The sequence below is a fragment of the Budorcas taxicolor genome, chromosome 8 (genome assembly GCF_023091745.1).
Source record: "Budorcas taxicolor isolate Tak-1 chromosome 8, Takin1.1, whole genome shotgun sequence".
Classification (NCBI taxonomy): domain Eukaryota; kingdom Metazoa; phylum Chordata; class Mammalia; order Artiodactyla; family Bovidae; genus Budorcas; species Budorcas taxicolor.
In genome coordinates this window covers 72,707,167-72,719,250 of record NC_068917.1, presented here as the reverse complement: position 1 = coordinate 72,719,250, position 12,084 = coordinate 72,707,167, and the positions used below count along the sequence as shown (strand labels likewise).

Here is a 12,084-nt window from a genome sequence, read left to right as displayed (position 1 = left end):
GCACCTCAGCTGCTGGCCACACCGGGGTCTCAAGCCAGCCCTGGATAAGGCCTGGCCTGATACTGGGGGAGAGGGGGTAAGCAGAGCTTGGGTCCATCAGGGCTGAATTAGAAGGCTACCTGGGTGCTACTGAGCAAACAAGATGGGGTGAGGGTGAGGGCAAGGACATCAAAAGACACACAGGAAACAGTGGAAGTGGGGCTCAAAGATGGGCTCCATCCTTCTGCAGTCTCCTGCCCCTTCTTCCCACCACAGGTGACCTAGCTGGACACGGAGAAGCAGGGGGAGCGGAGGGAGAGGGATATTCTGGCACAAACTTGGACAAACTGCAGCCTAAAGGGGAGAAGAGGAGGGGGATGGAGGGTCTGGAATGAGGGAACGGGGCTTGCATTTCCTAAAAAGGAAACCACACTGGGGTTTGGGTCACTCAGACTCTGAGAAGCTCTGCAGAGATCTGAGGAGAAAGATCGCATGCTCCCCTGGCCCCACCCCACCCCCACCTCCTCTCATGGGTACGGAGCAGGGGCCGCACCAGCAGGGCTGGGTGGAAAGGTGGCTAGGGCACAGTTAGGTGTTGGCAGAAGCAGCGAACAGCCACACTAATCACCATCATTAAGGCTATAAAACCCCACACCTAGGGGCCGCAGGACTCCCTGGCATGGCCCGGGGCCCCGAGCCATGGCACGGACCCAGGGGCCCAGCTCCAGTGCCTTTCATCTGAGCATCTCCCGGCCCTGCACAAACAGTAATTAGCACCCACCCCCAGGATCACCTCATTATCTCACAGACACTGAGTGGAGGGGAGAGGGAAGGCAAAGGGAGCAAGGGAAGGGGAAAACTGAGGCTGTCCCAGCCACCGAGCATGGTGGACTGAGTCCCCTCGAGCCTCAGAATCAGGCGGTCCAGCCTCCTCCGGCTCTCCCTTGCCCTGCTGGCTGCTCAGGCAGCCGTTGGCAGAGTATTCTGAAGGTCCCAAAGAGAGCCCGAGAGAATGGGCAAGCAGTGAGCATGGTCAGCCCAGGCACTCAATTTAACCAGACCCACAGACTGAGAGGTGCATCCTGGGCTCAGCCTGGGGGCACGGAGGGTGAGGGGGGGGGGATGTCTCTTCCAGAAGGGTTCTCTCAGGCTCTGCATAGATCAGGGGGTCCGTGCCTCGCCAGCAGGTCATCCCCAGCAATGTCTGTATCTGTCCTCCCTCCCAGAGCCCCTGAGGCACCATTCTAAACCCCACAGTCTGTCCTAGCAGCATCCCCCAGGACAGTCAGACCACTTCTTCCTTTCCCATCCTGCTCTCTCAGAGAGAAAGACTGAACTCAGCAGAGCCCACTGGGACTGAGTGGATGGTGTGGCCTTCCGCTGCCCTGGGAGTAACTCTTGCCCGTGCCTGTCTCTTATTTTCAGGGCACCGACATGAAGATAGGGAAGATTCAGGGCCAGGAGTTATCGCGTGAGTGACACCCTCCAGGGCCCCTCCCCCCAGCCTGGGCAATGACAAGCATCATAGCAATACAGCTTCATGGTGTGGGAAGCACCGATCCCCAAGCCCACTTGGATGTTCTGATTTAATCTTCACAACTGTCCTTTAAGGTCACTGCCATCAACATCTCCTTTATAAAGAGGAGGAAACTGAGGCATAGACCCACCTGCCCCATGTCACACAACCAGTAAGAAATAGAGCCCACATCAACCTACAGGGCTCTTCTGAGACAGAACCCGGAACCAGAACTGCCCCCCAGATGGGCTTGGTCCCCTCCCTGCTCTCTCCCAGCCCTACTGTGTAGCTGCATGGACCTCCCTTTTCTCCAATCCCCTCTTCTTCCCACCCCCATCCTCACCACTAGCTCCCCGCCTCCCTTCCCTCTGGGATCCACCAGCAAGAGCAGGCCCACCACTCAGCTTGAAGCAACTGCTCCAGGGGTGAGCTGGCCCCTGGAAAAGGGTTGAGCAAGAAAAAAACCAACCGAGTTTCATGGTTTGGTGAAGCAACACAGACTTGGGCACCAGACAGGCCCGGATTCAAAGACCAGCTCCACCACTGACTGTCAGCCGGACTTCATCGCTCAGAGCCCCAGTTTTCTCATCTAGATAATGGCCATATTACCCGCCTTCCCGAGTCGTGAAGAGGATTCCAGCGATGTGACAACCCACTCCAGTATTCCTGCCTGGAGAATCCCATGGACAGAGGAACCTGGCGGGCTACAGTCCACGGGGTCGCAGAGCTGGACACAGCTGAGCAACTAACACTCGTGACTAGTGACATGGGAAAGCACCTAGCCGGGGCCCGGCCCCAAAATGCAGCTCAACAAATGTGTCCCATTCCCTTCCTCCTCATGACTCTCAGCTCTACTTTTAGAGGGAAAGTTTCTTCAGGAACACCCTAGTGAGAAGGGCTTCCATCTCCATCTCCCCCTAGGACAAATTCCCAGCTGCACGGAACCACTGAGATCCATCACTGGTCAGCAGTATTTGTAAAAAAAAAAAAAAAAAAGCGTCAATGTACCCACATGCACACACTGGCAGAGACCCTCCAAAATAGCCTGGGCACACATGCCCACCAGTTCCTGCAAAACCCATACCCACCCAGTGTAGACCCTGGTTCACACAGCTCACATGACTTGTGGCAGACCTTGGGTTCACACACACACACACACACACACACACACACACACACACACATCTGCTCTGCAATGTAAAAACCTAGGGAGGAATGAATAGTCAGGAATTCCCCTGGCTGCGAGCACGCCAGTGGCAGGAAGTGCACCATGAGGAACACTTCCACCACTCCGAGAAGCAAGTGATTCTTGTCTAACTGATGATCAGGAGAGGGAGGTGGCCATTGTGTACCAATGCTCCATCCCACTAGCAGCATCCTTGCAAACACTCCATCCCCACCCACCCCTCGGAAGATGCTTGGTTCCTTGGAAAGAAAGATGAAGGGAGCAGAGGGGTGGGAAAGAGACACCACACTCTTGGAAGGAGGCCCAGCTGGAACAGTCTGCAGAAGTCCGACCCGCAAAACCCCGGGGCCCTGCATAAACTTAGGGGAAGGATGAGAGATGTCCCCACACCACATCTCCCCCTCAACAAAGAGTGCCTCCCGCACAAAGACCAAAAGGAGGGGAGATGGGCACTCTCCTCCGGAAGAGACTGAGTCAGCTCCCGGTGCCCCAAGCACCCAGATCCTACAGCTTCCATGATCAAACCTTTGAACCGAGTCCCACCCACCCCCGTAACCACTTCCAGATCCTCCGGATCCAGCCAAGAAATTGGCTTCTTTGGGGATTGAGTTCATAAGGAAATGCTGAGAAAATAAATAAAAATCCCCTGCCAAACACACTCACAGAGGAAGATGGGGTTTCTCTTGAGGCAGGAAATCCATCAGGATAGACCAAAGCAGAAAGGGGACAACACCAAGACCCACTGGTCCGGAAAGGCCCGAGAGTCCGGCCAGCACCCAAGACTTTCAACCTGCCCGCACGTCCTCCTCCCCCAACCACCCCAAATAATGCGCTTCTTAAATGAAGCGACTGAAGATGAGATTCTGCCCAAGATAAAGCCTGATGGTCTGCAGTATGTGGACCCACACACACAGCTGGGGCCTCAGGAAGGTCAGCAAGGACCATGAAAAGGACTAAGACTGACTCTTTGCCCCCTGCCCAGAGCAGCCAGGAGCCCCTGTGTACTGGGGCACATGGAGCCCACCCTCTCTCCTTTTTCTTCCCGTAGCCTACCAGCCTCCCTCCCCACCAGCACACAGTGGCTTACATCGCTACCAGTTCTTTGTCTATCTTCAGGAAGGAAGGACCATCTTTCTCCCTCCCAAAGAAAACAAAACTCGAGGTAAGACCTTCCCATTCTTCAAAACTGGAGTGAATTCTGGGATGAAAGTGAATGGTTCGAGTATTTGTGGGCAAGTTGGGACTTTAACTCTACCCATGCGCCTTAGAGTGTTAGTTGCTCAGTCATGTCTGACTCTTTGCAACTCCATGAACTATAGCCTGCCAGTCTCCTCTGTCCATGGGATTCTCCAGGCAAGAATACTGGAGTTCATTGCCATTCCCTTCTCCAGGGGATCTTCCCGACCCAGGGATCAAACCCGGGTTTCCTGACTTGCAGGCAGATTCTTTACCATCTGAGCCACCAGGGAAGTCCATGAGCCTTGGAGGCCAGCCAGAGTCAAAGGCTGTGGTGTCTCTTGAGAATAAACCAGGATGAATGTCCTAAAAGAGATGACATCAGACATGGTCTCCCCCTAGAAGCCAGTTCCATCATCCCTGATGGAGGCTTTAATTGGGTAGGTGGGTCTATAAGGCAGGGTCCCAAAGTGGGTAACCAGAGTCAGAGAAAGAAGCATCTCCCCCAGTAGCTTCAAATGGCATGTGCGGGCAGCTACCCCACAGCACTTCTGCATTTAATTGTACCCGGTAATTGAGTCTGATCTGGGCAAGAGGGCCCTGGAATGCCATCCTGCCGGTCTGTCTTCATCGGTCCTTAATTGCTCTGTGCCATCTCAGTGGTGGGGCAGAGACATCCCTGGCCATGCCCCCTCTTTGGCTTCTCTGAGCAGCCCTCCCAGCACTCTCCAGAGGACCCAGAACCCGCAGCTCCCCGGTGGTTAGCCCAGCCTGCGTGGCCTTGGTCCTCCTACCACCAGAGCTTGGTCCCTGAAGGAGCGGGGGACATCTGGCTACTGAGATGCGATGTCACAGGTGACTCACCTGACCCTGTGAGGGCCACGCCCCCTCTCTGGACCTGAGATTTCTCTTCAGGAATGTGGGAAATAATGTGATCCCTGTGTGCTGTGTGTCTCACACCCCGTTTTAGGGAAGGGAAGAGAATGTGGAATGCACGAACGCCAACTTGGGAGGACAAAGGGCACATCCCCCAGGCTGACAGAAGAGTGAGTGGGTGGGTGGGTGTCATCAGCCATTTCCTCTCACCCAGTGATCCTAACCAACCTCCACCCACTGGGAAGAGAAGGTATTGTCACAAGCCTCCTGCCTCAGGCCCCAGAGGAGAGGAGGGGAGTGTGGAGCCCTTCAGATGTGCCGAGCAGGGTCCACCAATCACAGGCGGCTCCAGGCCGCCCTGGAAGTGGAGCTGGTACAACCTTTCCACCGGTGAACCTTCCCCAGGTGCCCCCAGCGCCTCACCAATCTGTAAATCTGTTCAAACAGCTTTGCCAGAGACACGGTTTCAAGTTTGGATACAAAGAGAGAAGGGAAAGGAAAATGTTTCTTGCCCAGGCCAAGATCGGTTTCTCCAGTTCCCTGTTTCATCACGAAGCCTCTTCCACCAGTCCTGCACTGGGATTTTCCAGGGGGGCTGGAAACCAGCATCTCAGCCTACAATGTTTATGCGACACGGGAGTCGAATAAAGGAAAACAGTGCCTTCGAGGTCCACATTAAACATCAGGGCCTCAGTGCCCGTGTCCTGGACAGGATAATGCTCAGACAGTCTCCTGAGGGGGCCTCCAGCAGACCAAGTGCTCTTCCAGGGTGAGAGAGGGATGCAGCTGGGAGGAGCATTAGGCAATGCCCAGAGGAGCTGCGAAAGGGGCGAAGGAGGAGGACAGGTGCGCGCACCAAAGACCTTTGCCACCCCTTGCATAGCTTGTCCTCCAGAGCCATCGGTGCCTTTCCTAAGACAGCAGCAGCAGGCAATGAAACTGCAAGCCCATTAGGCCTGAAACTCATTATCTGTCTGTCCCCTTTGGATCTTTGCCAAAGCCACGGTTTTTTGTGTACTCCCACCGAAACCCCCCTTCCATCTCTGTGGAAACTTTGGAACCAGACTTGCCACCGGGCAGAATCCCTTTGGCTTCCAGATGCTGTTTTGTTTGCTGCCAGCAATGGAGACAGTAAAATTATTCTGGCAGATGAAAGTTTCCAGGTTCCAGTCCCACCATGTGATGTCTTCCACGTGCCCCGTGCTAAGGGCTTTGGAGGGATAACGATCCAGGGCACAGGGAAAGTTCCCTGCCCTCAAGGGGCTTACAATCTCCTTTGGAAACACTCAAATAACAATGCAGAGCAGCCTATAATTAAGCACTTTATTGTGTGTTTCTGGCTGGAAGGACAACCGGAGCTCCAGTGGACTTAGGGACAGTCCTGTCCCTTTCCAGTTTCCCTTTCCCTCCAGGATGACACACCTTCTTCAGCTGGGAGGATTGAAAAGTATTTCACTGCAGGGTGAGGAAACATTGATTTTCAGTCTCTACCTAGTGATTTGACTTCTCAGCAAATCAGCTAATGTCTCTGGGCCGTGATTTCCTCATCTAGAAAACAAAGGGTTGGATCTTCAGATTCACAGTGTCCTGAGGCCGCTTGGAGGAGGCCGAGAGTAGGCTGGGCCTGGAGAAGGAAGAGATTCGAATCCTTGAGTGAAGGGAAAAAGGGTGCTCTGGACTGGGGAAACCGCAGAGGCAAAGCTCATTTTTAAAAGTGAGAAGGGCTTCCCTGGTGGTCCAGTGGTTGGGAATCTGCCTGCCAGCACGGACACAGGTTTGATCCCTGGTCCGGGAATATCCCACATGCTGTGGGACAACTAACCCGGAAGCCACAACTACTGAGGCCTGTGTTCCCTAGAGCAACAAGATGCTGGATCTTACTCTGCTCCAAGCAAGACGAGCCGCCACAACGAGAAACCCACTTCCCACAACTAGAGAAAAGCCTGAGCAGCAGCGAAGACCCAGCACAGCCAAAAATAAACAAATAATTTTTTTAATATAAAAAGTGAGGAGGCCCCCTGTGATGGTGATGAAAGGAGAAAGTGGGAGGTCATGGAGGGTCTCCAAAGCCCAGCACAGGCAAGACTTTGGTGGGGGCCGTAGAGAACTACTGGAGATTGCCCATGTGAAGAATAACACACAAAAGCCACTCTTTAGAGAAGACCACGCCAGAGTAGCGGGCAGCACAGACTAGAATGAGAGGACAGGAGGCCACTGGAGGCCTAGAGGTGTGTGGTGCGGATGAGCCCAGGGTTGACTGCAAAAGCAGAAGCCACTTGTGTGCATTTCCCAAGGCCAGGCAGTCTCTAACATTCGCACAGTGCCGGGGGGTCTCCCGGCACTCAAGCTGGACCAGCCCTCAGGAGTCCAGGACAAGAGGCCTTGCCCATGAGCACAGTCCCTGGGGCTTACTTTAATCTAGTTTTCTTTCCATTGAGGGAGGTGGGGAGTCCCAGGGTACGTGTGCCATAGCCAACCCTGGTCAAGTGACCCCTGGATGAACAGACAGCATCCAGAGGCTGGAGGGGAGAGGTCAGTATCCAAGAGCCCATGTAGAAGGGCATCCACAGGAGATGGTTAACATGACTCAGTCCTTTGGGGTTGCCTCTCACACTGGGACTTAGCTGTGAATGACAAGATTCAATGAGAAGGAAGCATGAGATTATTCTCCTTGAACCTATATGACTGTTTTGGGGGTCAGGATTGGTGGGGGAGGTGGCATTGTTCAGGGTCAGGGGCCCAACCCTCTCCAGGATTCCTCTTTGTCCTGTGACTCCAGGATGATATACGAGGGGTCAGCAGACAGGAAATCTCAACATCCAAATGCCCACTGTCTGACCTTGGACAAGCCACCTCACCTCCCTGGGCCTCAGTATCTCCATTATCAAGACAAGGGGTTGGTCTAGCTGGTCTACCCCTGAATGACCCTCAACAGATTTGCTTCTGGCTCACAGAACTGGCCCACCTGCCAGTTTCAGTGGACAAATCTGGGCGCGACGCCCTCCCCCACCAGTCCTGTGGGCTTCTGGACAGAGGCCTTTTATCAGATCCAGGACCACCGGGACCACTGCTGGAGGAGGATCTGGGCCCACCTCGCTTCTAGTGTGTGAAGTCCTGCCTTTCCACAGCTCCCTCCTCCCTGTGCAACTTTCCACATCATGATTCAGCAGTGCCTTCTGCGTCCACTCAGGTGACGCTTGGTGTCAAGTGTGTTTGGGGCCCCATTCTGGGTGCCGTGGGTACGGAAGTACATCCCTGCTACTGCGGATGTGTGGAATAATCCGGAGAATCTCTGCAGACACTAGGAGTGCACAGAGAGAGTGGAGGGAGACAGTCACATCACTTAATCATGTTGTTGTTGTTGTTGTTCATTCTCTAAGTCATGTCCAACATTTTCATGACCCCACAGACGTAGCCCACCAGGCTCCTCCATCCACAGGGTTCTCAAGGCAAGAATACTGGAGTGGGTTGCCATTTGACCACACCCTAAATGGAGGAGAATGCTGAGGCTGATAGAGCCTGAACTGGTGCCCCTGACAAGGGATGACCCAGTTTCACTGACATTTGTCCCAAAGGCCACACTTCACCTTTTCAGATTTGGAACTGGCGTTATCTTGGGTCTACAAGACACAGGACTTGCCCCCTTGGCCCCCCAGTTTAACTCCCCTCCCCCAGGTCTAATCTCCAACGCCCCCTCCCCATCCTCTTCACCCAAAGCCTAGAATCCGGTCTCTGGGCTCATACGGGCTTCATGATGGTTTCTCTGCACATGGTCCTCATGGCAGCCTTGGATTTGGCCCTAGACTTCCAGGTACTAGAGGAACCAACCGAGTGCTTTGAGGGGCCTTGTCTGCAGAGGGCCCACACTCGATACCTTGTTTCATACCCTTTTGGACCACATGCTGCCAGAACACCCATTAACCCTGCTTCTTCACGCATGTCCACGTGCCCACCAGCTCACCCAGCAATGGATTTGCCTCTGCCTGCCAATCTGGGCAGAACATTTTCCCCCTTCCCCCATAGCAGGACTGCCTTTAAGCCTTCAGGACACCAGTCCACGGCGCCTCTCTAAATTCCCCCAAGGGCCCGTCTTCATTCAGTCAGTGAGAAGTCCACCCCTGTCAGTGCCTCCTCCGCCCTCTCCTGCTCCTATTGCCTACTCACATGCTCACAAAACACCTAGTTTATGTCCTCAGTCACCTGCTTTTCTCTCTTCTGTATTTTTTACATTTTCCTCTTGCTGGCTCCAACATCCACCACTCTTAAGAGCCCCTTGGACTGCAAAGATCAAACAAGTCAATAATAAAGGAAATCAACCTGAATATTCATTGGAAGGACTGTTGCTGAAGCTCCAATACTTGGGCCACCTGATGCAAAGAGCTGACTCATTGAAAAAAAAACCCCAGTGCAAGGAAAGATTGAAGGCAAAAGGAGAAGGGGCAACTGAGGATGAGATGATTGGATGGCATCACCAAGTCAATGGGCATGAATTTGAGCAAACTCCAGAAGATAGTGGAGAACAGGGAGGTCTGGCGTGCTGCCGTCCATGGGGTCACAAAAAGTCAGACACAACTGAGCAACTGAACAGCAACAACTTCCACCCCAAGACTCTCTAGTCTCTTCCTTGAAGAAAGAGTTCAGGTCTGTCCTACATTCCCTTTCACCACCTATCCCTGGGCGCAGCCCTCTGTGAACTTTGAATCAATGAGTGTGTTTGTATAGGAGACACACCCACGGATGACCATTCACACACACACACACACACACACAGGGATCTGCACATTCTCACACCCCCACATTTACAAACACACCTCACGTTCAACTTCCTTTAACGCTAAGACAGCCGCTTCTGTGAGCACTGTGCCCACAAATGACCATTTCGGTGCCCACACCCACCCTGTCCCAGCCTCTCTATCAGCCTGCCCTGCCCCTCCCCCCCACCCAACCATGTTGGGTGGGCAGCACAGTGACCACATGCCCCCTACCAACCCCAGGGCAGAGGAGGAAATCAGGGCCCAGAATGGTGAGTGGCTTGCTTGACTAAAAGTCTGCAGTTCATAGCAAGATCATCTTCTGCTTTCTGGGCCAAGGATCTTGGCAACAGTTCACCCACATTCCATCTCCCCCGAACCAGACCACCAGAATTCTGGGCCCTGGTGTGGGGTCTGAGAGGGAGCAAGGCCATCCATTGCCCTGGGCGTCTTGGTGATGCCCCCACACACCCTACCTCTGGAGGAAGGCTGCGACCCAGCACCACGTGCAGACTTCGGCTCTAGGAGCTGTGGTCTGTGCCCTGCCACACCTTAGGCACCTTGCCCAGGGGTGCCACAAGCTGGCCTCGCATGCCTCAGGGTGATCCGGGGAATCCCCTCTGCCACAGCTGGCTCCTCAAGCCTCTCCAAGGCCATGGGCCCAGAATTGTGCCGTGGCACCAGGGGGACTAACAGGCCACGCCAGGCTGGGTCTGCCTGACCACGGAAGCCTGGGGGATCTGCAGGGAGACTTCTTGCAGAACAGAGTGGGAGGAGCAGAGGAGGGTCCCTGGGCTCCAGACCAGACAGCCAGAATCTTGCTCCCCAGCACCACAGGTGGCTGAATGGAGCCGCCTCTGGGCGAGCCACCCACCCACAGGGGTCAGAGAGGAGGGACAGGCAGAGACTTGCCACACCGTGGGGTTTAAGTCTTGCTCGTAGCATCTGAAGGCCTGTGGAGTTCTGTGGGTGAATGAGGTAAGGGCGCTGTGGGGAAATGTTTGAAAGCCCAGGGCCGAGGGTGCAGAGGCAGCATCCACAGTAGGCAGCATCCATGGTGAGGGCCCGAGGCTGGCAGGGGGTCCACCAGGCCTGGTGGCAACGAGGGGAGACCTCGTGCAAGCCAAGCAGCAGCGAAGGGAGTGCTGCCTGGAGAGCAGCCCAAACACACAGACAGACACAAACACACACAACCCACTGCAAAACAGCCCCTCCCCGGCCCCCATGACCTCCCATGGTGGTTCACCTGGCCAGGTCCCAGGAGCCCGGGGGCCCAGCCCCTGAGTCACTGTGTGGGCTTGTGTCAGGCAGCCCTCTTCTGCCTCCAAAGGGCCCCACCCACCTGGCAGAGCGGGTAGGACTGGGGGCCTGGCAGCGGCCCAGGTGAGGCCATGCTGGGCAACTCTCAGACAGGCACCCTGGCTCAGAACCACCTGCCACCACCACAGGCCCCAGGCACCCTCTTCCAGAACACACCCCAGTCAAGCCCAGCATCAGCCGTCCCAAACTACTGAACAGATCATCCGGAAACCACAGATAATCCCCTACTTTCACCCAGAACTCCAGTCAGCCATCCATCACCATTACCAAGTACTATAATTGATAACTGGGGGCTCAGTGGACCGTTCGGAGTCTCCCCTCTTCTCAGTCTCTTACCCACACCTACCCCCCACCCTCAAATGCACGATGGAGGGAGGAGCCCGGTGATCCACTTACTGGGTAATTAGGAATCGCACTTCCACTTGCCAGCTCTCAGGGGTTCTCCTCTCTACCTTGGAAAAACCCCCTGACATCCCCACCCTCTCACTCCCGCCAAAGTCATAGTGGTCCCCTCTGCCCTGAGCCTCTCAAGTGAGCAGGATCAGCTACTCAGCAACTATTCTCCAGGAGTAATTGGATATGATGGAACGAGGGCTTTTCAGCTCCCTAGTGGAAGTCTCTGGATGTCATTTAACGGCACAAAAAAATAAAAGGCTCAGGCCTCCCGCCCACCACCGCCAGGACATCATTAATCTCATCAGAAAGGCATCAGCGCTCCCCTCACGGCAGCCAGCCCCACGCAGAGCCAGACAAATTACAGACCTGAGCCAGGCACTCAGTGGGACGCTTATTAGGCTGGTGTTCAATTTTTGTCTTTCCTTCAGGGCCACTGTCCCCTGACAGGAAAGCACTTGTGTCCCTGAGCAGAGGGAGGGCAGCCAGAGGCTGGGGAATAGGGTGGCTGCCTCAGTTAGACGCAGCTCACCAGCCTGGGGTGACAGGGTGTCTCTGAGACAGGCATCAAGAGGTCATGAGTGCCAGAAGAGGCTGAGGGGGGCCCATGCCAAGGTTTAGAGCCCTGTCCCTTTCCCCAGCCAATCTGAATGGGGCCGTCCCTCCCAGAGAGAGGGGAACACCTGAGGGTCTACTGAGGACCAAATGACGAGGCAGGAGGGAGCAAGGACACACAGGGAGCGCTGCTCCATGCTATTGGGAAGTCTAAAGAGTGAGTCTGGTGGAGAGACTCCGGGACACTGTGGGGGATGGGAACTCGTCCCCTGGGGCTGCACACTGTGCAACGGAGAGGCTATCCCACAAAGGCCTAGCTTGTTATTAGTCCA

At 54.9% G+C, this 12,084-nt stretch overlaps 1 protein-coding gene across 1 annotated transcript in view; it reads left to right on the top strand.

The window, feature by feature from the left end:
• The window catches only part of PEBP4 (phosphatidylethanolamine binding protein 4), a 220,885-nt gene that overhangs the window by 203,548 nt on the left and 5,253 nt on the right, over positions 1 to 12,084 (top strand). The window contains exons 5-6 of the mRNA XM_052644724.1: positions 1,405 to 1,450; positions 3,730 to 3,843. Coding sequence (XP_052500684.1) covers positions 1,405 to 1,450; positions 3,730 to 3,843 — 160 coding nt within the window. The remainder of the gene's footprint in view (positions 1 to 1,404; positions 1,451 to 3,729; positions 3,844 to 12,084) is intronic.